Source organism: Aspergillus caelatus (genome assembly GCF_009193585.1).
Source record: "Aspergillus caelatus strain CBS 763.97 unplaced genomic scaffold BDV27scaffold_224, whole genome shotgun sequence".
Taxonomy (NCBI): domain Eukaryota; kingdom Fungi; phylum Ascomycota; class Eurotiomycetes; order Eurotiales; family Aspergillaceae; genus Aspergillus; species Aspergillus caelatus.
The window spans coordinates 1-24,541 of record NW_022475487.1 but is presented as its reverse complement, the minus strand read 5'-3'; the positions used below and the strand labels follow the sequence as shown (position 1 = coordinate 24,541).

General features: G+C 48.2%; 9 protein-coding genes across 9 annotated transcripts; 4 read left to right on the top strand and 5 right to left on the bottom strand.

The window, feature by feature from the left end:
* The first annotated feature begins 1,987 nt into the window (after positions 1-1,987).
* Positions 1,988-3,688, top strand: BDV27DRAFT_134903 (uncharacterized protein). Its single transcript, XM_032068395.1, has 2 exons — positions 1,988-2,392; positions 2,454-3,688. Exons 1-2 carry the CDS (start codon positions 2,043-2,045, stop codon positions 3,469-3,471), a joined length of 1,368 nt encoding a protein of 455 aa, XP_031923274.1. The 5' UTR covers positions 1,988-2,042; the 3' UTR covers positions 3,472-3,688.
* A 13-nt stretch (positions 3,689-3,701) lies between these two features.
* Positions 3,702-7,605, bottom strand: BDV27DRAFT_134902 (phosphatase family protein). The gene has a single exon (XM_032068394.1). It carries the CDS (start codon positions 7,128-7,130, stop codon positions 4,023-4,025), a length of 3,108 nt encoding a protein of 1,035 aa, XP_031923273.1. The 5' UTR covers positions 7,131-7,605; the 3' UTR covers positions 3,702-4,022.
* A 130-nt stretch (positions 7,606-7,735) lies between these two features.
* BDV27DRAFT_134901 (Dcp1 family protein) lies at positions 7,736-8,955 on the top strand. Its single transcript, XM_032068393.1, has one exon. The coding sequence runs from the start codon at positions 7,894-7,896 to the stop codon at positions 8,821-8,823; it is 930 nt and encodes a 309-aa protein (XP_031923272.1). The 5' UTR covers positions 7,736-7,893; the 3' UTR covers positions 8,824-8,955.
* A 134-nt stretch (positions 8,956-9,089) lies between these two features.
* Positions 9,090-10,329, bottom strand: BDV27DRAFT_148905 (bifunctional triacylglycerol lipase/ester hydrolase; the record flags this gene model as incomplete). The annotated part of the gene is made up of 4 exons (XM_032070984.1): positions 9,090-9,151; positions 9,223-9,455; positions 9,526-9,686; positions 9,781-10,329. 4 exons carry the CDS (start codon positions 10,327-10,329, stop codon positions 9,090-9,092), a joined length of 1,005 nt encoding a protein of 334 aa, XP_031923271.1.
* An 824-nt stretch (positions 10,330-11,153) lies between these two features.
* Positions 11,154-14,852, bottom strand: BDV27DRAFT_43805 (SMEK family protein). The gene is made up of 9 exons (XM_032076640.1): positions 14,597-14,852; positions 14,374-14,470; positions 14,218-14,299; positions 14,103-14,152; positions 13,697-14,023; positions 12,843-13,643; positions 12,610-12,777; positions 12,110-12,546; positions 11,154-12,049 (listed from the first exon to the last, which is right to left on the bottom strand). Exons 1-9 carry the CDS (start codon positions 14,708-14,710, stop codon positions 11,447-11,449), a joined length of 2,679 nt encoding a protein of 892 aa, XP_031923270.1. The 5' UTR covers positions 14,711-14,852; the 3' UTR covers positions 11,154-11,446.
* Positions 14,853-15,230: 378 nt separating this feature from the next.
* BDV27DRAFT_43824 (uncharacterized protein) lies at positions 15,231-15,762 on the bottom strand. Its single transcript, XM_032076641.1, has one exon. The coding sequence runs from the start codon at positions 15,560-15,562 to the stop codon at positions 15,278-15,280; it is 285 nt and encodes a 94-aa protein (XP_031923269.1). The 5' UTR covers positions 15,563-15,762; the 3' UTR covers positions 15,231-15,277.
* A 1,418-nt stretch (positions 15,763-17,180) lies between these two features.
* Positions 17,181-18,880, top strand: BDV27DRAFT_43767 (DUF914 domain membrane protein). Its single transcript, XM_032076639.1, has 3 exons — positions 17,181-17,646; positions 17,713-17,903; positions 17,973-18,880. Exons 1-3 carry the CDS (start codon positions 17,417-17,419, stop codon positions 18,842-18,844), a joined length of 1,293 nt encoding a protein of 430 aa, XP_031923268.1. The 5' UTR covers positions 17,181-17,416; the 3' UTR covers positions 18,845-18,880.
* A 1,148-nt stretch (positions 18,881-20,028) lies between these two features.
* Positions 20,029-21,788, bottom strand: BDV27DRAFT_148902 (uncharacterized protein; the record flags this gene model as incomplete). The annotated part of the gene is made up of 5 exons (XM_032070983.1): positions 20,029-20,813; positions 20,989-21,210; positions 21,267-21,371; positions 21,575-21,631; positions 21,704-21,788. 5 exons carry the CDS (start codon positions 21,786-21,788, stop codon positions 20,029-20,031), a joined length of 1,254 nt encoding a protein of 417 aa, XP_031923267.1.
* Positions 21,789-21,798: 10 nt separating this feature from the next.
* Positions 21,799-22,398, top strand: BDV27DRAFT_134894 (uncharacterized protein). The gene has a single exon (XM_032068392.1). The coding sequence runs from the start codon at positions 21,927-21,929 to the stop codon at positions 22,089-22,091; it is 165 nt and encodes a 54-aa protein (XP_031923266.1). The 5' UTR covers positions 21,799-21,926; the 3' UTR covers positions 22,092-22,398.
* The last annotated feature ends 2,143 nt before the right edge of the window (positions 22,399-24,541 follow it).

Below are 24,541 nucleotides of genomic sequence, written 5' to 3'. Positions count from 1 at the left end.
CATATTCAGTAAGTACAACGTATGATACTTCTATCGTAAGCCATCCATTGTATCACGGTCATAGATCGAACAAAATTCCTCCCCTGTATAATAGGTCCGTGCACATAGCCACTTTTGACCCCAAAGCATGTTGACGACACTCTCAAGCTTACGATTAAAGTCGATGAAGTTCTTCTTACCCTTCGGCCCCGGTCCTCACACCCCCACGCTGAGCATCATATCGCGACGATTCAAGTCAGGCTGGTCTCATCGTTGCGCCATCAGTCCCGAGACATGTGTAGTTTAAGTACGGACAGGACAAAGCCATAATAAATATTTCCCAGCGGGCCATCCAGAAAACCAATCAGCTCCTTCGCACCAGCATACGGCACCGCAACATCCTGAATAGTGTACTCCTTGAAAAGCGTGTTGTTGTGGACAGCATGATACACGACCCTTGTGTGGGAGATACCGTCCAGCATCCATCGCTTAAACTTCGTCTGGGGAAATAGGAAATATTCGAACGCGTAATCCCCCCCGCCCCCCAAAAGAGGCCTCCCCTATCATAGCGGAGCAAAGTATTCGGGCAAAGGGACCAGCTCCTCGTGTGTTTTCCCCTTCTCAAGGTTTGCTGGCGAGGAAACTAGATTCTCAGCATGCATATAGAACCACGGATCGGTGGGACGAGTAAAGGTTTGAACCTGGTCTCCCTCTATCAGGCTGGCTATCGACCCGGCATAGACACACCCAATCACAATCTCAATCCAAGAAATTGTTCGATCAAAGAAACCATGCTCATACGAACTACTTTCTCCTGATGTTCCTGTGAATTTGCCACCCACTGTTATCCCGGGATACTCCATCACTACCGGTGGAATGAATCCATGGGGGAGGATTGCGTTGACAAATATGTCTATCGGAACATTAGGCTCGACTAATACTACCTTGCGTGTCCGGTCCATCCCGAGGACACGATCGAGGCTGCTTATATCGATGGTATTGGGCGTGGACTTTTTTGAAGGGCGTGTCGAATTTGTAAAGCCGTGATATATTACCTCTTCTGTGTTCCATAAGATAGGTTTACTAACCCCATATTTGTTGAGCTTAATCAACAAGACCTGAATTTTGATCATGCAGTGGTCATTGCTGCGGTGAAGGACGGTGGTGTGCCCAGTGAACAAGGGTATGTGAAGCTGCGAAGCAGAGTCTTTGCTCTGAGATCCAGTAGGACTGGATCTAATGTGAGGGGCTTTGTAAGGATCCGAGAAAGGTGCCCTTAAATGAGTAGAAGCACCATATCCGTTCCACCCCAATGTTAGCTGAGCAAAGTTTCAGCCTTGACGTCAGAATACTCCGGCATATATGGCATCTCACATCCTATTCCAGGGTTGTTCCCAGGCCACGCGCATCGCACATATGGGAATGGATTCATTTTTATAATCAACATTGGAAAAGAGAACATCTTCTGGCTACTATCGTCCCATTCCGGGAAGGCGTACCGTTACCCTGATATGCCGCGCCATTCGCAAGACCGGGCATCAATCGACCAGCAGGTATGTATAAGTCCTGTACATACATCATTCAGCTGAGGGCATCTCTTGGCACATGGCGTCATAGTCGATATGATACAGTTTCTCTCCGCAATTGAATTCGGGTTTAAGATTAGTTGATTGGGGCTTTAGTCACGAACTACTCCACTTGACCCCGTCTTGGCTTTGCCGCAAAAGGGTAAGAGGAGGATCTGCAAGTGATGAGATGAGGTACCGTACCGTATGTATGTACTATGTATGGGCGTGACCTACACATGATTTAATCATGGCTGAACCTGAAGAATCATTCATGACCTGAGGCAACACTACAGGCTGCCCTCTTTAATTTCGAATTAATTTGCTGCAACTTTCCTCTCCTGATCGGGATCTCGACCACAGCATATCGGAATATGGTCAACCAATTGTCTAGCCTACCCTCCTCCTCTTGGTTCCTTTTCAGTCATGCGACCATCAGCTTCTCCCTTCCAGAACAATCAGACTAGTAGTAATCCCCGCGCCCATTCCCCCGGTTCCATGAATCTTCGTCATCGAGGCCCGGCCCGCTCTGCCACCTTCGCAGAGGGCTGTTCATCAAATCTAAAACATGAACGACGCAACTCGACCTTCTCAGATTCGGTCTCCGAAGCACGGAATTCCATCCGATCTTCCACGGACGATCTATTCTTCCCGCGCGCAGCCAAGGGTTCCTACGACGCCGCGGATGCGCCCAATGAGGAGTCGCACTGGCATTCTGCACCCCTGGGCCTTGCCCTCCTGCCTGCTATCGCGGGGGTCTTTTTCAAGAATGGAAGCGCCGTCGTAACAGATGTTACTCTGCTGGTGTTAGCAGCCATCTTTTTGAACTGGTCTGTCAGACTACCATGGTAAGACAGACCCATACTATCCACATCCCCCAAATATCACCCCTGTTAACCAGTATGTCAGGGATTGGTATCGCTCCGCCCAAGCGATCCGACAAGACAAGTTCTACGATGCGATCGAAATCCCTGTAGACATAGAGATCGACCACAGCCAGGACGCAAAGGAAGGCTCGGCGCCAGCTAAAAAACGCACAACTGACACAGCTAGCACCGCTAGTAGGGAATTACAAATCCACGAAATCCTCGCTCTGGCTTCGTGCTTCATCTTCCCGCTCATCGGAACATGGCTGTTACACGCAATCCGATCCAAACTGTCCCGACCCTCAGAGGGCTTAGTCTCGAACTACAACCTAACCATATTCCTCCTAGCATCAGAGATCAGACCCTTCGCCCACCTGCTACGAATGGTCCAAGCGCGCACGCTCCATCTCCAGCGCGTCGTCGCATCATCCACCGAAGCCCCTAAAGACAGAATAGATGCCAGCAAGATCATGGACCTCTCCAAAAGACTAGAAGAGCTCGAAGCCCACGTAGCAGAAACAGCCGCGGCGCGCCTCGCCTCCAGCCAGGAACAACAGTCCCAGCCCCAAGCGCAAGACTCCATCGTCTCACAAACCACAGCAGAAGTCCGGAAATCGGTCCAACCGGATATCGATGCCCTGAACCGCGCTGTGAGACGCTACGAGAAACGTACCACGATGACTTCCTTCCAGACGGACTCTAGACTCGATGCGCTAGAGGGTCAGGTCCGGGATGCCATTTCTCTAGCTGCTGCTGCGCAGCGTTCCAGTATACGGAAACCGAGGAATTCTGTGTTTGTGCTCCTCGAGTGGCTTTATACGCTCGCTATGCTTCCTGCTCAGGTTTTCATGTCCTTGGCTGTACTGCCATTCCACGTCGCGAGACGGTGTCTGCGGTTTATCCAAGATATGCTCTTTTCGAAACCACACCCACAACCAAAACCCGCGAAAGGCAAGATGCCGCAGGACCGTAAAGCACAATCTCCGAAACGCTCAAGGCGAGTACCCCAGCAAGACCCAGCCGAGGCGAAAGGACTAAAGTCCATTCGCGAATATACATGACCGGTTATACGTCGCGATATGATTATAGTATACTTTTTTGCGAGAGTGCTGGGAGTAATTGTAGAACGACTGGTATCCGAAAATGGTCTCTACTTCTTTGTCGATTGCTACAGCGTGAGTATTTCTGTCCAAATTGATTCCAATATGGTTGGATGGGGAAGGACGGGATACTCTAATCAAGCATTGCTTTGTATTGCTCTCAGTCACTTTCTTTAAATTTAGGTAGTATTTAGAAGTGTATAGCTATATAGCATACAGCATCGCCAAGTATACAGTGCCTACGGACAATAAGTACTATACTCGCCAACTTGCGAAAAGAAAAAGCTTATACTATCAAACATCGAAACACGTTTTGTGCCCACATCGTCACGATGTCTCCAGTAGTTACCGTCGAATAACCTAAAAACCAATGAATGAAGAATATATATACAACATAATACATACAGAACCCAGCTCGAATCTATAGGTAATATAAAACATCCGAGATCATCGAGGAGAAAGGGAAACGCAAATCTGGGCGCATATATACGGGACAAGCATTGTGTAAGAGCTCAAGACCAACCACCGGAGGGACCTTTATTGTCAACCCCGATGGTCTTCAAGAATGGCTCAATTATACTTCGTTTCCGGTCCTCCTGTGCTCGCCGTTGGTTATCCTTTGCTGGGACAGGGACGTCTGCGGAGATAAGGACACTGGAGAATATACCCGCGAGGGCGGTTTCGACAGCTTGTCGGCGGATGGCGAGGGGATTGGTGGTAGGTTCTGGCATGTTTGAGGTGAAGGTGAGGGTTCGCCGTCGGAGATTGCCTGCGGCAGCGACTGCGGCAGCGGCAGCTGTTGCGGTTGGTGTGGTGGGTTGTTTGTTGGGGTTGGCTTGTTCATCGGACGGCTTTTCGGAGGATTGTCGCAGGGGCATAGATGTTACTGGGGCGACTTCGTTGGCGATGCGAGCAAGCATGAAGGTGACGAAAGTGAAGGAGACGCTGTGCGCGGGGGAATATGTTAGGCTCTCTAGGACCCAGGCTTGGGATTCTTCCCAGGATAAAGGCGGTGCTTTAGTCTTTTCGCGAGCGAGAATTTGTTGGTCTAGATCGGACCAAACTGGCGCAGTGACTATCCCATCCTTCAAAGATCTGAGGAATACCAGTAAGGTCTCGCTTAAGATCTCCAGACGGTGAAGCGAAGACACTTCGGGTGGAATGACATGGTTGAAGGGCTTATTGGTATCCAAGGCTTCCCGGGCAGATGCCAGAAGGGAAGAGCGCTCATCTTTGTCCGTCAGAGTCCAAGACTCTGGTTCGAAAGGCCATCCAAACCCATGTGGCTCTCTAACCCACGGTGGCGAGTCTTCGGACTCGCCTCTGATCATGCTCCATTCGGCAATAGCACGTTCGGACAACTCTGATATCGATTCCGTCAAGCGGAAAAGCTCCCGTGGGGCTGACAAGGGAATTCCTACTTCGTCCTTCTGGCGACTCATTATTTCTGTAGCTGGTAATGTTCGTGCGCCCGCTTCAGGCATGACGGTAAGTTCTTCCAAGCTGCGGCCAAAGCAGGTGGGCAACCACTCCCCATATACAGGGATGAAATGATCTCGGCCGTTGGTCACCCGAAGGACCAAAACTTCCTCTAGCTTCAACTTTCCGTCATTGAGCAAACGTGCAAGCTGTATATCTTTAACACATGCAGTAACTTCAATATTGGTGAGTTCTCCAGGCAGCAATGTGCACTCCTGCAAAGGTAAAGTAGATACTTGATCTTCCGGATTGTCACGGTGCGGTGGCTCGATCTGATATTCAAGCCAAGACGGGTGATAATGACAACCTTCTCCTTGTTCTGGCTTTTCGAATGAGAATGTTGCAGGCACGCCGCTAGTGTTCGCAACTGTCAAGGATCGAGTGACGGATACATCAAAAGGTACGTTACCAAAATCAAGCGCATTTGGATCCTTCGTCATGTCTTTACTGGGCTCATGACCGTGGCTGTCTACCACAACCGTCAAACCCGGTCGAGACTCGTTTTCAGCCTTATCCAGCTCTCGGACCACTTCCTGGTGAATCTTGGCCTTTAATTGAGGGTCAACCGACTCATACGTTATAGTGAAGCCGGCTGCTAAGGGCTTGTGGTCAGATGAGAGGATTCCTTGATGCGAGATATAATAGTCAAGCCTAAGTGATTGGTCCGGATCACTCTGCGAATTGAACGAAGCACCGTCACTCGCGTCATCTTTGTCCGGGTCGTATTCGTCTGCACTGTCTGCACCATCAACATCAGGGTCATAGTCGAATAGAACGTTGTCATCTGCTGCAGCCTTGTCTAGTCCCCTAGCTTTCATTTCTTCGTCCCGTTTCCTGGCTTCAGCTGCTTGCTTGACTAATTGTTCATGTCTTAACATATCCCGCCGTGTTCGATACAAAATCCTATCGCACCAACTAGGGCCCCGTTGCTTTTCGCTGGAGTCAAACTTGGCGACGCTTCCTACATCGTACTTGTATGTTGGCAGAAATGATATGCTACCTTCCCTCCATCCTTCGTGGAACGCCTTCTGTTTGGTTTGTTGCAGGCGAAGCTGATCATGCGGAAGTAAAGACGATATGGTAGTTTGCAAAGAGGCTGGGTCTGTGTGAGGGTCCACGTCCTCATCGGAAACGGGCGGAGGAGCTCTACTTGTCTCGTTCACCCGTTTTGGTGATTCCTCTGAATCGTCTTCATCGGCCACATGGGTTGAGTTGTGCGTTTTATCGTACTCGTTCTCTGTATGTCGAGCAAGGACCTGTCGCACATCATCTCCAGGTATATCCTCTAGTCTATAATTAAGATCACCAAACCAGAAAGCAAAATCTTCTTTGCCAATACTCTCGGTCGGCTCATCCCTAAGTGCACTTTCAGTATCGATCGGGTCAAACTTTGCGCGTTGGAGAATCTGGGAGGCGTCCCAGTTCCGTCGTTCCAGGCTGTTTTTATCCGACCCAGCTGCCAAGTGACAGTTGACGAAGACAAAACACGTAGCCTCACCCAGCATCAGGCGCGTTACTGCAGCGCCTTTGTTACCCATGTACCCGAACAGGCCGGTACCCACATTGGTACAGCTGACCGACGATACAGTCTCAGCAACAGAAGGAGAGGCGTAAATCAACAGTAACAGCCCCACTAGCTGCGACTCTGCAACCAGTTGGTAGCCCGAGGGTAAAGCATTCTGCATCGCAGCTTTCCACCTATTTGCCGGCGCTGGATCAACGTAGGGCCTCAAGGCCTCCGCCGGGGAAGAGATATCCACGATCTCTTGTAACCCAAGGACATAGAGTCCCACTTGGTCAGATTCGGATCCAGTCTCATTCGGGGAACCATCACTCGTTTTACTAGGAGTTTCTTCTAGGCCGGAGACTCGTAACCCGGCGAGCTGTTCGCATATCCCCTCCCGCTGTACAAACCACTTTCCAATATCTCCCTCCGTACCTGGAATGGCAGCCACATTCCACGTTCCGACTTTGACACGAATAGACTGTTGAGTTGTATACTCAGATTTCCTCGCTTTAACGGCCTGTGGGAGCGATGAGGGGTCGAGGGAGGTATCCGGGGACGATCCGTCAGAGTGCGAGTCACCTGCGCCGGTACCGACCGGAGACTGCGACGCGCGCTGTTCGCTTTCTGACACCATGCTGAATAGAAACACTAGGATCGGTTATAAGGGAGGATTTGCTCATCGCCTGCAGCAGAGAATTCTATAGAGGTCCGATGGCCCTCGGTAATTTGCTAAATTGAGCGTTCACCTTGCGGGTTGGCAGCTCTTCAACAGCAGGCAATACGAAAAGGTTAATGACCAATTGGAACGAGGCGTGGCGATCAGAGGGTCATTGCGACGGTATATCAATCGTAGTTTGAGCCAGTTAAATGCCAAGTACCTGTCCGATTATCACGCGCTCGTTGGCGGGAAGTATAAGAGAGATCAAGAGGGGTGGGTTTAGCCCGCGGTAGGATAGGTATGAGCCGATACGAATGAATGACGACAACGATAAGAGGATAGTGCCGAGTTGGTCGAGTCAGATAACACCGAGGTATCCTCGAAGCGAAAGAATGGGCGGTAGACGCAGAATTAGACAAACATTGAACCTAATGATTGAACTGGACTGAAAGGATCAGGAGGAAGCAGGAGTGGTTGTGGATCATCATGAGCTGTGCTTTCGCTCTGACGAATGTCCGTGGGGCTGCCGACCGCTTCCCAGAACGGAGCTTCTCCATTTAATAAATCCATCACCTGAGCTTATTTACGCCTTTTGCTCATTCCTCCATAACAACACTTGTCGCTATTGTTCATTCTCTGATTAATTCACTCCCGTTAGATAAATACCGCCATTGTCCCTCGTCATCTTTGCCAAAAACAGCCCATATTTATTTCCTCTTTTTCTTCCCTCCACTTCACAATGACAACACGCAGGCCCCGACGACAAAACAACAATCACCGACACAATCAGCCTCAACCCTCGGACTACGATTCAGACTACCAGAATTATTTCTCAGATACCCAACAGCAAGAAATTAGCATGCCACCTCCCCCAGTCCGTTCCAACGAAGAGCTAAACATCTCCGTCCTCCGCCGTCACAACCCCGCCATAACGTCGATTCTCTCCTTAGCGCCTTATGCCGTCATCTACATATTCAGCCCAACCACACGGCAGTGGGAAAAGAGCGGAGTGGAAGGCTCACTGTTTGTTTGTCAATTGTCGCAAGGGTCTCTAGGCGAAGAACGATATAACGTTTTCGTACTGAATCGGCGGGGTCTGCAGAATTTCGATGTTCCCCTGACGGAAGGGGATAATGTGGAAATTACAGAGGAATATGTGATCCTTAAGGTTGATGAAGACTCCGGGTTGGGTGTGGATAATAATAACAGCACGAATGGGAAAAGCGCCGATCTCCGCATATACGGTCTTTGGATTTATTCAGAACCGCCTCCCAACTCTACAGCCGAAACGCGCAGTATCAATGCTCAGGTGATTCGGGAATGCGCCATACATGCAGGTCAAAGTTTGAAGCTGGCTCGCGAGCGACTGGAAGCTACTCGCCAGAATGGCCTGCACGCTGCAGCTGCGGCTGCGGCTTCTACCGCTGACCCTGTGGATGAGGTGCAATCAAGTGTTGCCATGGGTCGCCAGGTTTCTTTAAGGGATCTATTTGGGCAACAAAGGGCCCAGGATGATGGTTGGAGTACAACAGCGCACCATGTTAGTCCCCAGGGATGGCACCAATCTGGGATGAGTGTTCCGATAGCCCAGCCGCAGCCGCAGCCGCAACAAGACGTACTGGGCGATCTATTTAGGAGAGCTGGGTTAGCGTACCAGGGGGGTCCCTGATCGAGGAACCCCCGCTATTATCCGAAAGATGTCTGTTAGAGGCCTAATGTCATGACACTTGCGATACCCATGATATTTGCACAATGAGCGCAGTTTACCTCCAATGGGAAAACGGACAACCATGCATTATATATGAATTAGAACAAGGTGATACAAAGAAGAATATCCAGTCTAACTACTCTTATGAAATCCAAACAACAAAGTCTATAAGTACCCAGACATAGAATCACCACCAACAAACCAACAAACCACCCCTCCAAGTTCATTCAATCCTTTACTATATCCAACACCATACCGGCCACTTTCTTCGCCACAACATCACTATATTCTACAAGCCATCCACATCAGCAAACTGCACCCCCAACACTTCCAAAAGGGAGACAGGGTGAAAGTACTCACTCAAAACAAAAGCATGTGGCAGACCCTCCTCACAAACCACCATCTTCGGACCACCCTCCGTCCGTCCCCTCAATTCTATAACCTCATCTCTCGTCCGCTCCGCAACCCAATGATCATTCCGACCAAAGTAGAAAAACAATCGCGTAACTGGATCCTTCACGTTAGACATGCCCCAAACATCATCGCTCCATTTATCCGACGTGATGGTTTGCATCTCATCAGCAGCCATGTGTCTTAAAACCCCAGTTAGAATACTCTTCAAATCTGTTCGGGACACCGCTAAAAAAAATTAGAGTAACATACAAAGCTTGCTGCACACCATAGCCACACTCCAAAAAAGCAGCCGTAGTCTCGACCATATTATCCTGCGGCGATCCCATATAAGACCTAACCAGAGATCGTAGAAGACTACCCGGGAGAAGGGCTGTCAGGATGCGGACCAAGAAGCCCACTACGACAGCCAACTGCGGGATAAAAGATAGCATGCGCTGCAATCCATCCGATTAGCCCATGTGTTTCCCACAACCAATCAAAAGAAAATAGACAATGTATACTCACCGTCAATTTCTGGCCGGAGGGCGATTTCGCAATATCGACAACAGTAGGAAACAGCATAACGCCGCCGATGATATCGAAATCAACAGAGGGCGAGGCGCTACTCGTCGAGCGCTCGCGGTGTCTCCGGAGGATCTCCATGGCAATATAGCTACCCACCGAATGGCCGATGAGGATCACTTTGGGTCTTGGTATTGGGACCCCGTTCGATGCATTGCTGCAGCTAGTGAGGAAATCATCCAGCTTGTTTTGGACGAAACAGATCTGTTCTTCCAAGTCGTAGTACCTTGGTTCCGAGCCTGGTGTTTTGGTAAGCTCGAATCCTCCCAGGCTGTGTCCGTAGATTTGGAAGGCATGGTTTTTTCTTGTTTGTTGCGTGGATTGTGTGTTTAGCTTGTCTGAGAGAGTGGAGAGAAATGTGTGGTAGTACCCAATTAGGCCTGGATTGCCGGATATCATGTAGATGGTGATGGGGGACAGTGATGGGTCGGATGCGGACGATGTGTGGAAGAAGCTGTCTGCGGAAATGTGGGGTTGTCGGGTGGAAGACATGGTGCTCATGCACTTGCGCCTTATGGCAGATGATTTTAATATATATTTATACCCTATACGTGTCGAATTGGCGTACCTGAGGTGGTACATGGGTGGGATTCATATGTACAAAGGGTATGGAATTCGACAAAATTGGATCGGAGAAATCGGAGTTCCCGTTATGCCTCGGCACCGATTTACATCGACTTACATACAAATTATACTAACACTCTTATTAAAAAGTTTTAGGACATTCAGATACGGTATGTTGTTCTCGACAATAGTTCAAAGACGCGGTTCGTTGTGAAGGTAGCGAGTTACTGTGCCGACAAGTATGTGCACCAATATCTCCTCAGAAGAACGCAAATATCAACTCTCTCGACACCCCGCTCCATCAAACATTCCCAATCACAATAAGGAACAGAAAGAAACGAGATCCTCCATACCAGAACCTCTGAAATGCAGACATACGCACAGTGTGATTCATCGCAATTCATCGCATCCAGCCAGACTCCATCCCTATCAACCAGAGCTCCTTAAACCCCATAGATAGACCGAAGAACAATACAGAAAGCTCCAGTTATGCCAAAGACCCAGGTGGAACAACACCGACCATCAGACGCAAGAGGCTGGCAGCATGCGCGCTACTTCCTCGTTTCTGATTGCATATCCATTTTGTTTTGTTTTTCGCCACGCATTGACAGTGCAAATGACCCATGAGGTGCTTAAAGGAAGGACACTCAAAGTAAAACAAGAAAAATTGGGAAAAGAAACAGACAAGACATGGTAGCTGTACACCAGGCCAAAATTTCGACGATGAGAAGGTAAGAATAAGACAGAAATCGCAGGCTTCAGAGCAACTAGAAACCTAATACATGATATCTAAGAATGCCAAAAGAAAAGCACGAAGATGTATAGCTAATGATGAGGGAATCGTACAAAGATATGCTGTGAATCAGTAAAAGGGAAAATGAAGAAATGAAAAAGACGAAATCATTACTTCATCTGGTATCTAGGAGGTTTGCGGGAAATGCAGATAGAACTCCAAGTACTCGGACAAACGAGAATGATGCTTGCGGGGAAGTCCACTCATGCGACCAAATCCATGAATGGCAGGAGAATTATCTCGGGAGAATTGTTAACCACTTTCACCGTGGTTCCCGCCACGGTTTTCTTTCTCACTGCTTGGAGTACTTGCCGCAGAATCAGTAGAGTCCGTCTCTGGCGATGGCTTAGAGCTAAGATTGATGGCTATCCTTTTTGGTGCTGTGCTGCCAGTCACGGTTCCCAGGATACTCTGCGTTGTTCCTTTTTCAGCAGCAGCTGATAGCGATCCAATTGACACGCTTCTCTTCTTTCGCAGCATACCAGCCCCTCCAGGACTGCCACTGGTCGAGCTCCTTCGTTTCGGCCCAGAGCTGAGCTTAACCAGCTCATCATCGTCCTCCTCCTCACGCCGGCGCTTCTCTGACAAACGCTCCGGAGGTGTCTGCACGGTGGATGAAACCGGAGTCGACGGTGCGTTTGCGCTAGACTCGGTAGCCGCGTCAGGGGTTGGGGTACCCTCTTGTCGTACCGACTGTTGCTGCTTCTGCTCTTCACTACCCTCCGGCTTTGTATCCATAGCATCATCATCCTCATCGTCATCTGGATAGTCGACTAGGGGCTTAACGACTGGTGAGGCGGAACCGTTCTGCATCTGAGGAGCCATTGTTGCACTGGCCACAGTTTCATGTTGCCACTAGCAAAAAAATCAGTATGCTGACTGATATTCATTGAAGACGGATATCAATTGTCTTACCTCTTCCTCATCATCAGACGTGTTGAAATACTCTTCCTCTGCCGCATCCATCTCCCTAACACCCTGCCAACGTTGTCCGTTGGGCGGGACTCGACGAGCTGGTGTACTTTCATCTTGAGAGTAGAGAGTGGACTCCGCTTCTGTACCATAGCCCTGCATTTGCTCGTAGCGTAGAATCAAGTCCTGGAATGTGTTGACATAGGTAATATTCTTGAGCTTTTCACCGTACTTCTCCACGACGTGCAGAACTATGGGTTTGATATTTTCTCGTTTGATGAATTCGAAGAGTTCAAGGCAAGCTGAATTAAGGAGGTTATCACGTGGCATTGTTTCATATACAATGTCAAGAATCAAACCAAACGTGTTGTTATGGGTCATCAAAGCTTGGTAAAACGTGTCTTGGAGGCTAATTAATGTACGGAAAAACTTCAACGCGACTATCCCGAAAGTAAACAGTTAGACACTAGTCTCTATATGCGACTTCGAATGAGTCAACTTACTCAGCTTGAGGTGCTTCTGGGGCACTGTAAGTAACTGAGCAACTCTGGGAGCGAGTGCTTCATTATGGATGACAGCACGACTTCTGTACAGATGCTGACGGACAAAGAAAGTAAGGATATCAACAAGATGAGCATGCAAGGCCACCTCTTGAAACTTGAGGTCGCTAACTAAAGAAGTGAAGAGAATTAGCCGCGTGAGCAGACTCAGGCTAATGTAGACCAACAATACTTACGGCTGGCGCGGTTCTCGAGGCGTTTTAACGGCATGAATAGCCTCTTAGCAGATTCATCAAAGTGGTTTTGAACAAAAGCATCAGAGAGGATATTGGGACGTGGCTTCGAGTACTGTTCGGGTCCAGCCCGACCCATCGTGTCCTGCAAAAGTATCTGGGGGTCCAGTAGAACCTTGATTGCATCTGCGAGTTGATTCTTAACACCGAGATCCGACTCCAAGTGAAGCAAATCAATCAACGTATCAGTCAGCGGCGTCTTCTTCTCATTCACGGCCTTAAGCATATATCCCCGCATCATGAGAGGATCATGGTCAAGCAGTGCAACTAGAATATCAATTCCCGTCGTGCGCATAGCGGGGTTAGGGTGCTTTATAGCGAAGGCGATCACAGCGAAGAGGCCATGACTGATGAAGTTTGCGAAGAGATTGGCGCGCGCCGGTGCTTGCAGGTTTTTGGCAATGGATGCGCATTGGTGGAGGAACTGCACTGCATCCTCCTTGCGCTTTGCATCGGTATTCCTCGGATCGAACACCGAAAATAATTCCTTCAGGAAAGGACCGTTTGATTGGATATGGTTTACGATTTCGACCTGGTTGAAAAATATCAACGAATTGAGAACTGAGAAAGTCGGGTCGTCTAATATCCGGGCCAAGACCACATCCTTTAGATATTGCAAACGCCAGGTGTATCGGATTTTGCGACGGATGAGGGCATCTTTAATCGGGACCACCTCTTTGTAGCGTGACTGGTCTGCAAGGTATTGCCGATGGTTGGCTTTGTGTGTAGGAAACTCAGGGTCGTCTAAGATCTCATTAGCAATCACACTATGACACAACAAACCCCATATCACGTACATTCCAGCGCCCCCACAACTCCCAGAATAATAGGATCTGTAACGACGGTCTCGATAATGGTATTGTCATTAAGGAGGATGAGGGATTTCATGATATTGCAGAGACGGTGTAGGTCCAGCAGGTTCTCGAGACCTTCTGCCCTCGTGACTAATGGTATGAGCTTTGTTATGTACTCTTCCCGGATAACAAACTTCGACAATGCATCTCGGCCGGCTTGTGTCATGCTGGCTGCTCTCATAACATGGTCAATTTCGGGGAGGTTTCCGAGCTCGGGAGCGGGTAGCATTATCGACTGATAGGTTTCGAGATCGTCGGAAAATGCATCGTCTAGGGGAGAGCCCCATGTCAGTAACGAGAGTCAACCAATCTGCCAATGGCAGACAAAATAGGAACGCCGGGTGTCTACCTGCTGGTGCCAGGTTCGTAAGATGTTGCTGAACGCCATTGACAAAATTCCTTTCGCGATTGTTGTCAGCCAAGAGAAAAGGACACTGAGTCACAATGTCCGAGCGATGCCCTACCAAATCACGGCGCAACCATCAGGTTCCTGGAAGCTCAATGCCATGTCCGTCCCATTGGGCTCCGTCCATACTATCAAGGTCTCTAGTAGTGTCGCACGAGTGTTAGTATCTTCCCTATTTAAGTTTGCGGTGCGGAGGACGATGGGAGAATGGAACCTTGCTGTTTCTGGTACCCATCATCTTTGGAGATTTTTGTCTCCAAAAGTACTCGTTCGGGTTCATCTTCAGATTGGACAAATATTCGCGGTTCATCCTGCAGGAAGATAGAGTGGGGATGTCAGCGACCGGAATGAATGTTTGAGAAAGCGCGATCCGTAGCGTTTGCGCCCGACGACCGATGTCGCGCTGGACGGACGATCCCCCATGCGATGAAACTTACGTCCAGGAACTCCCCAGTACAAAACCCAGTACCTCTATCAAACCAGTCGTTATCTCTCAGTTCGTAGACCTTGACTCGTTTGCGATCGCTGGGCGGTTGCACCTCCAACGCCATGATCTGGCAACAGGGGGGAGGTGGCGTCTCGTCACTCCGGGACAACTCAGGAACGAGTGCACCGGCGCGCAGAGAGGCCCGAAGTTGCGGGAGAGGTAAGAGTGAGCCGCTGCCTTGTCCGGATTGGACGAGGGGTTGCGGTCGGGATTAAATGGAAGAAGTATGATGGGGGGTGGAAAGAATTGTGATGGAGATGATGAAAAAGATGGACGGATCGGAAAGACGAACAGGTCACAGGTGATAACGGGGATGGCACACTTTGCTGCTTTTGCTGCGGATGATGAATGATGATCCTGAGTTTGGGTCGGGACCACCTGACGGCCTCGGTAGCGGTCGGCCACTATTTTTTTTTTTTTTCTTTTTTCTTTTTTTCTTTTCCCTTTTTTAAAGGCTTTTGGGGTTGGCGGCGCGCAACAATGGAAAACCAAAACCAGCACACGCGACCGAAAAGGGACGAACACCAAAAGAGCTGAAACTGCTGTAAATGATTTAAGGTACCCAACCCTTGCCTGATCGGGTGTGGGGTTCAGTGTCGAGACTCTTGAAAATCTCCGGAAGATCTACTTTCTACAAATAATCAACAATAAAAAAAAAAAGTAACCAGTAAATAAGATAAGAAAGAGCTAAGTGTATCTGGGGGGTCTCCGATTCAAGGCGAAAGGAGGATAGTTTGAAGCACTGATCGAAGAGAGTGGTTTCGAGAAAGGAGAGAAGCCGGCAAACTACGGGGATCTGCAAGGCAATGAGTGGATGGAATGACGTGCACCCGCGGTTTTCACACAACCTTAGAATAGAAATCATCTCGGAAAAGGTGTCAAAACAAACCATTAGAAATAAGGTAAGCAGAAACATGAGGCATACTCCTCTGGGGGGAAATTAAAGAGGGCGATCTCCATGATTCATGTATGTGTGTATGTTGATAGTGCAGTACATTTGGCTTATGATTCGCAACAGTAATGGTCCCTCAATTAATTATAGTTATGCATTATATATGTTAGTCCCAACAGGATTGAACATCATTATATTGTGCATAATTAAGATGTACTTATGTGTATGTATGTATATACTGTCAGACAATGTTCAGGGGTGGATAAATAGAGTGCAAAAGGTCTAGGCCATGTTGATTAAGGGCTATTCCCGTTCTGCCTTATATAGAACTCTACTTGTCAGCTAAGAATAGCAGGGACTCCTCCTAGTTAGGTAGGTCTCTCTTTTCGGAAACTTCCCCAACCCAAATCCTTCCCCCCCCCCGCTTTACCCATGGAACCTCAATGGGACCTTCGAGGTTGAATGCAACTCGAAGTCCCAATCGGGGTTTTCAGCACGAAGAACTGAATTGTCTGAACAAGGTATTTTGAAACATATTATCTCACGTTGCATATAGTAGTTGTATCCATGGATGCTTATCGTTGATCGTGTGGCTTACATCTATGCATGCACTAGGCATCTACTACTAGTACCGTCTCTGTCATGGCCAATACTCATCACCCGATCACCATGTCAAGCATCTCTTTCCCTACCGAGATGTTCCCTGCTAATGAATGTGACATTAAGTCTTCTCAGCACGAGCCTCCTCCCAACTTAACAACTACTAAGGAATGGGGAAAAAAAGCGGCGATGGGGAGGGTTTTGTCATTTCCGCAGGAGCTATCAGAATGATAGTCAGGACAATAGCCAACAATACATACTCCCTTCCATCAACTTCAAAATCTTTCCGACCATATCGGTTCAGTGGCTTTTTCCAGAAAAAAGCGGGACTGTAGTCGATGAGGTCATTGCCACCTTAATTTAAAGTCTATTATTATGGCCTGAGGCATCAACAAAAGGTCATGTGAGCATGACAGAATGAGATCATAGCACGTTGCTTTTATCTTATGAACTAGGTTCCCTTGATGTCCAGCGACAATGAACGGTGAAGCATATGTTTTGACTTCCTTGTGGGCAAGTGATCTACGATGATGCCTATCGTACGTTGAACAATGGTATACGGGATTGAACGACTAATCCATGCAAGAACAGCCTTCGCACTTTCTCCCTTGCTGATATTAGGTAGCTCCTCGCCTATAAAGCTCTGCAACATGCTCATAACCAGTGATCGCGATCAGGATTAGTAGTGATACACCGGTACCTCTGATAGTGAACTATCGGGGTCTGAGCGTTTTGCACCATCAGGATATAAGGTGTGTGCTCTGTTCTCCCGCCCCGTCATGCTGTCGGGCTTCCCATTCGCTGATTGGCCGCCAAGGATGGATAGTGGACGGACTGGCGTCGGACAGATCCGCCCCATCCACTCGTATTGAAATTAGCTAATTACACAGTGGGGTAGCTGTGGCAATGATTGGCCAGGACTTCCACGAGGTCTCCTGAGCGGATATCGTCCAATCGATGGGGCCACTGGCGAAAATTCCCCAATCAGGATAGGCTCAGTTCTTCCGCCGTCTGGACCTTTGCCCACGAGATTTTTTTTCTTCTTCCCTCCTCCTCCTCTCGTCTTTATCTACACAACTTTTTCTGAGTTGAAACATTCAGAGACCATAGGCGAGCGACTTCCGGGAGTTTTGCGCTCGTTTAGGTCTTCAAAAGCTCCCATTCACGCTTATCAACCCATACCCCACTATCTCGATGGTGCGAGAACCAACCACTCTAGATAACGTTTAATTTCGCCTTCTCAAAAACTGCTCGGACAGTCAGTCCGCTGGTCTCATCATGTCGGACGTCAAAGATCAAATCACCGTTCAAGCGTCGGCCACAACTCCGCGCGATAACTCCTCGCTTGCCCAATTTCCGAAGGATGATACTTCGGCGGGTGTTGGTGCAAATGCTCATGAAGTAAACTCTGCTTCGGAGGAGGTTCCCGCGGACCAGATCGACAAGAAAAAGAAAGGATTCCTGGCATATTTTACGACAAAGGAGTTTTATATAATTCTGATACTTGGGTAAGTTGCGAATTTTCCTAGTTCGAACCTTGGTCTTAACGGCCAGTGTCTTACATTTTACCACAGACAGATCTTGGCAATCACAAACACAGCTACTAGTACTTTCAGTACACTCCTTTCAGACGAAGGCACCTCAATCCCGGCTTTCCAGACTTTCTTCAATTATGTGCTGCTGAACATCATGTTCACTCCGTACACCATGTACCGTTACGGCATCAAGGGCTGGGCCCGAATGGTGTGGAAAACCGGCTGGAAATGTAAGCAAAGCTCCATGTTGCTGTACACGGAACTAGCTGTATCTAACTATCAGAATCTTTGCGATTTAGATATTATTTTAGCGTTTTGCGACGTCGAAGGCAATTATTTCATTGTGCTGGCATACCGATACACAACTATGCTTAGTGCCCAGTTAATCAATTTCTGGGCCATTGCAGTCGTCGTCATCATCTCGTTCCTGTTCTTACGCGTTCGCTATCACATCACGCAAGTCCTGGGTATCCTGGTCTGTATCGGCGGCATGGGCGTCCTGATCGCATCCGACCATATCACCGGCACCAACGGCGGCGATATCAGCAGCGGCAACCAACTCAAAGGTGACCTGTTCGCCCTCCTAGGCGCAACTTTCTACGGTCTCGCCAACACCGGAGAAGAGTACTTCGTCAGCACAGCACCCGTCTACGAAGTGTTGGGCCAGATGGCTTTCTGGGGCATGATCATCAACGGCGCCCAGGCCGGCATTTTCGACCGTGCCTCGTTCAGAACCGCCACCTGGAACAGCCAAGTCGGTGGTTATCTCGCCGGATACACCCTCTGCCTGACCTTTTTCTACTGCATGGCTCCGCTCCTCTTCCGCTTGTCGTCCGCTGCTTTCTTCAACATCTCCATGCTGACCATGAACTTCTGGGGCGTCATCATCGGCATCAAGGTCTTCCACTACACTATTCACTTCATGTATCCGATCGCCTTCGTGCTGATCATTGTCGGTCAGCTGATCTATTTCCTCGGTCGTCGGGTCCTGGGCGAAGCGCGCAAACCTTGGCTGGGTAAGAACCAGGAACGTGGTGTATCGGGTCTGTTCACTGCGAAGAGAATGATTGAAACTGAGGCTGTCACGCCTAATCATAATCCTAATTCTACGACTCATGATTCTGCCACGGCCAATAATGATCCTCTCACGTCACATACTAGTCCGGTTTAGGGTGGCGTTTGGGGTTTATTATCTTTTTTTTTTTTTTTTTTTTTCTCTTGTTTTGCCGAATATTTTATATTTCTCTTCATATTCGACCTTTAATTCCGCTCTATATATCTCTTCATCACTCTATGATCTCCGTATAACGGTTATCGCGCTGATGTGTGGTGTGCTATTGTTTAAAAGTTATTGTTTTCTTATCTCATCTTTGTTTCTCCAACATAATGCTATCTCTATGTTCTCTCGAATATACACTAGAGATAGAAAATTCAACATACCAGATTTTGGTATAATTAAGAAGCAAAATTCCCATGTGTCTACTATAACTTGATACCGGAACCTCAGATTAAATGTATGGGAGACGTGACTTCGTATCATGAGATATGCCAATTAGAAAACCAGACCTGCATATAATAGAGACGGATCGAATGGATTGGAGAATAAATATATGAAAACAGAACACAAGACAAAATCAATATAAAATCCAAAATGACACACCATAACCTAAGTGCAGATCAGACTCCGATAACTCTTTTTATGTTTCCCTGCTCCCCCTATGTTCCGATGCCCATGCTCCAAGATAAGAAGAAACAAGGTGACAGAAGAAAAAAAGAGAGAAACTAAACCTTTTGGTGCCCATACCTATCGCAAATTAAAGAATCGCATGCTTTGGCCAAACTCACAACCAGACCCGAACGATGACATGTAACACCGGAAACCTTCCCGAATGAGCTGGAAACAAGAGCCCGAGACATACACTCACAAGCATGTAAATACAAACCCCAACCAAGAAAAAGAAAAAGGCCGCAAATGCCAATGAGATATCCAAAAGTGAAAACATGGAACAAATGCAAGGAAACCGTCACAGAGACCAAGTTACCAGACATGGAGATAAAAGATGAATGAACTCACAAATGCCAAAAGCACACCATGGGGGAATACCGACTCCAGTAACCAACAGGCCAACCAAGTTCCATAGTCAGTAAACCAACCTGTACCAATTAACTGTCCACATATGACGGAGCGCTAAACAGAACGTATTCTTGCACCACTTCTCCCATATATGTACCATGCTCTTTCCCAAGATTTGAATCATAAATAGAACCCTCTCTTATAACGCCACGACATAGAAGCGAACGCATATTGAATGATGAAGTAAGCGTCAATCGGAGCCAAATCATTTGGTTCGTAAATCAACCCCAGACGGAAGCTTGGACGCCCAGTCCGTTCTTCGATCCCCAAACGCCGCCGCCATTACCCCATCCGAGCGCCACACCACCAGTAGACTCTTTCACACCAGGTGTTCCCGCAGAGGCGGAGGTGGAAGGGTTCGAGGCCGACGAGGCCGAACGATCATTGGTTGCGCCTGCGTCACTGGGTGTGAAGCCGAAACCAAGAGGAGACGGCAGGGGTGTCGTGGAGCGTTTGTTCAGTGCCGGGTTGGCAGCCTGAGCTTGACCCGCCGGCTGGACCGGGCGAGATCCGATAGGGCCGACGGAGCCAATGGGACCGCTGGTTGGCTTCGAATGCACCTGCCTCGCGGAAGGCGAGTCAGCTCTCCCGGGGGAGGAGGTCGAGGTCATCGGTTGCTCGGCGTTGTCATACTTGCCGAAGACAGGGTTAATGCCCGAGCTCGGCGAGGACGTACTGGTTGCGCGGGAAGGAGATTGAAGAGACGCGCCGGCTTGAGCAATGTTATCAGTGCTACCTTGGACTGGGGTCTGGGCCATGCCGAAAGGATCAACACCGCGCGGAGATGGGCCACGGACACCAGTGGCAGATGTTGGGGTTCCACCCCCCTGGCTCTCCGATCGTGGGTTGTCATCTCCAAAACTGCCAGGCGGGAAGAAGGCGGGGCTTTCGTTGCCGTACAAAGCCCTATGCTGGCGAGCTAGGAGGTCTCGACGGCTTTCTTCGCTCATGGCGGCCGGACTGAGCGAACGATCGGACTTGTTTCCAGACATTTCGGCAAGCAGGCCTTTGAGAAAAGAGAGGAATATTAAAACTCATGTTCAAGAAAGGAACCACGTCCCAATGTATTATACAATGCAACCGATACATGTGGGCAAAGGAAGAAGTCATGGGGAATATTGGAGAAAGAAGCCAAAAAAAAAGAGGAAAAAAAAGCTCCAAAGACAAATGCTACCACGTACTTCGGTTGTACTGTTGCTCCTGGTGATAGTTGCGGAGCTCCCTTTCACGCTGTGCCGCCATCCGACGCTTTGCTTGCATCATGTGCTCTACTTCATTTGGGCGTCCCTGAAAACGCTGGGAGGCATAGAACCCCTGAAGGTTGGGGTTCGGGTGCATCCTGGCTCCGTCGAAGTCGCTAATCGAGTGGTGACGCTGGGACATATTATTGGACACACGGGGATCTGCAACCATGTTTAGATATCGATTGGTGGCAATAAAGCAGTCTAAGGTTTCATACCGTAGTCGGGAAATGGACGGCCCATCATCATGGGCATCGAGTCCCTCCGGGGAGCAGACCACAATTTTCCGCTCTTGACAAGGTTGTCGATAGCACGATCCACCTCTAGGGAAAAGGAGTCAGCAATTGTTCGACTCTGTTTCTTCGGCGATACGGAGTGCCGATAACAATCCACTGTAATCAGCATGACGTGATAGGCGACCACATCAGAAAACCCGACCAAAACCACTAATAGCCGGTATTTCGCAGATTGTACTTCTCAAGCCAACGTTGGAGCATATGACAGAATGGGGAAGACACGGTCATACCGTCAAACTGAGAGGAAAAGGCAGGAACTTCGTCGCGTTGAGAGACAGAGCTCGATCCTGGAAGTCGGAGCATTAGCTTCACTGTGTAGGGCAAGAGCATCATCGCCGAGGCTTATGATCAAACCATACCTGAACGCGACGGGGGAACAGGTTGCTCCCAAGATACCTGGCGCGCAGCGGGCGCCTGCCAGCCTTGAGGTTCGTAGTAAGACATATTCACCGACAAAAATCGCGACGACCAACGGAACGGAGGCGGCGAAGGTTGATGATCCGCTCGGAGCTGGTCAGGGGACTGTTGTAAAGTGAGGGTAAGCGTAAGCTCCCGGGCCAAATTAAGACAACATGTAGATGAATGACAAGATATCGCGGATTGAAGCGGTGGTTCCAAATGGATAAACCTGTTGTGCGAGAGATAGAGAGAGAAGGCGCACGGCGACCAACGATGACATTAGTCGGACTGATTTTAGGATGCGGAATGTTTCTTCAAGCACTCCGTATCAGAAACTTTTTTTTATAATTTCTTGGCTTCTCTCGACCGACAGCGAACACAGGCGGAACCATTTGGAACACACCGACTGCAATCAAATCAGGGGGAAAGGTAGCGTCTGTTTTCAAGTAGAATAGCAAGGGGTCTTTTTTTTGTTTTTCTTTTTATTTAATTATTTTTTTTAAAGAAAAAAAAAAGGAAATCTTCTGGGACGTTGACATGCGCAGCCCAAAATGCCAATGCGTTGTTCGGTAGGGGAGTGGACTTACAAAAAAGGAGTGATTGTCCTCCCAACAAAAAGTCCGGACGGCTCTACCACGAGTGAACGAGGCAGAATGGTAGCAATAGACAGCGACTTCTCACCCTAGAGGCACGACAGACGAAGAGTCTGGCGTGGGGAAATCAAAGGGACTGAGAAGGTGTGAAAAGGGAAGAGTAGACCGGGGGAGGGGAGGGTAAGAGGGAAGGAAGACGAGAGAAGGTAAAGGAGGAAGTGGTCGGGTAACAGAGCAGGTGCGACAAGCCAAAGAGAGAAACTTGGACTTGAATTGGACTGGACTGGACTGGGGCCGTGAGGGGACAAGAAAGAGGGGGAGAAAAGGAAAGAAACGAAAAAGCGTGATTATTTCGGTCTCTCTGTCTCTCTCTCTCTCTTTTTTTTTTTTTTTCTTTGACCGGGGGATAAGGAAAGATAGAGATTGTTTTTCGAATTACTGTACAGTAATACTGAGTTTGGGCACGCTCCAGACTCGAAAAGGAAAAATAGGTATCGCCCTTTGAAAAAAAAGGAAAATGAATTCAAAAAGATTGGAAATTAAAAGGCAAATAGGAACAAAAATTACCACACACCTTGGGAGAGAAGCACACACAAACACACTTTCTCGTCCACACCACAACACACAATCAATCCACCAGTCCCGAGAAACACAAAATTATTATTAACAATAAAAAGACTAGGGTGGGCATCGGATGGATTTTGCTTATTCTGGTTGGTGATGGAGACTCGGCTTGTTGAATCGCTTCTTCCCGGTCCCCATTTTTTTTTTTTTTTGGTAATTTTTATTGTGAACACTCACCATCTCTCCTTAACCCGTCTGGTCACCTGCTATTCTCCTCTCCCTACTCCGGGAAAGGAAAAGTAATTCATAAGTTGGTTTAAAGTCACTTAATACTCCTTCAGTGTAGGTAGGACCACCCTGGAGTACTGAAACACCCTCTTTAGTTCCTCATATCTCACGATCAGATTTATAAGGCAAATACTCGGTGTCCCCTGGGACCGTTCCACTTGTAGGTATCCATCCAAACTCGGTATCGATCAGTACAGTTACTGTACCGAGTGAAGCCACTGTGCCATACCTACAGAAGAACAAGAGAATTAATTAACGACAGCTGCAATAATAAGTTCTCAATATTAGGGCGGGTTATAATTTCATCAGTCTGCTGATATGCCTAATTGGAAATAGACGAAATCATCCTCCGGCTCAGCAGTCCTATGAAAAGGCATCATCCCAGAGAAGCCGCTGCACAATGGCGTATGGGTTGTCTGAGGGTTAGCCGGTAACCGGAGATTATTCTTGGATGTAATATTCTGTCATGTTTCTTAGCGCGGCCCATCAACCTTTTTGATAGAGACCGTCCCACCTCTAGAGGTACTTCTCCGAAGGACGACCCAAGTACTCCTATCAAGGTATTATCTCTTGTGAATGTGATTCAGATTCGAAAGACATTGTGAGCAACACTATTCTCACCTGGTCTCAGTGACAATGTGACAATTGAAACTAGCAACTGCTAGAGATGATTATCTGGTAGTTTTCATCACACTGATAAATATCTTCTACCTCGTGGGGGTGGGAATTGAGGCATTTCTATACTCAGAGTGACATTAACTTTGGACTCTCCTTAAAAGAATCTCAAACTAGATTGGGTGGGACCAGAATACCGTACTGTACCGTAAAGGGTACCACGCACCCCTCAAGGTCATACAAGTACTACTACGTCCGGAGTAGTAGTGGGCATAGTTAATTCATATTTCTATTGATAACGAACATAATTAGTGATGAAAACCTAAATTGACTTCCACATTCCTCGTGGGGATTAAATTAGAACTCCAGGGTACGCTACTTTGGGTTTAGCGCGAGTGTCTTTGCGGGTCGCATCTCAGTCGGTTCTCGAGATCAATTGTCTAAGACTTTTCTACTATGTAAAGCTTGAGCATGTCTTGTCTGAAATCTACCCGTGCTTATTGCTTATAAAGGTATGTACTGTTGCTTGCGTTCCATGATCAGAAGTATTGATCTCTGTCGATGTAGGATGTCAGCCCGGGTACGTTTCCTTCCTTAATACGGGGTATACTAGTATTCTTTACGCCGAAGTGGATTATATATTTTGGGAATTGTTATTTGGACCTCACGCTAGTTATTTGGACCTCACGCTAAACCTGTATAGGAAGGCCTAATACTATGTAATGGTAATTCAGAACC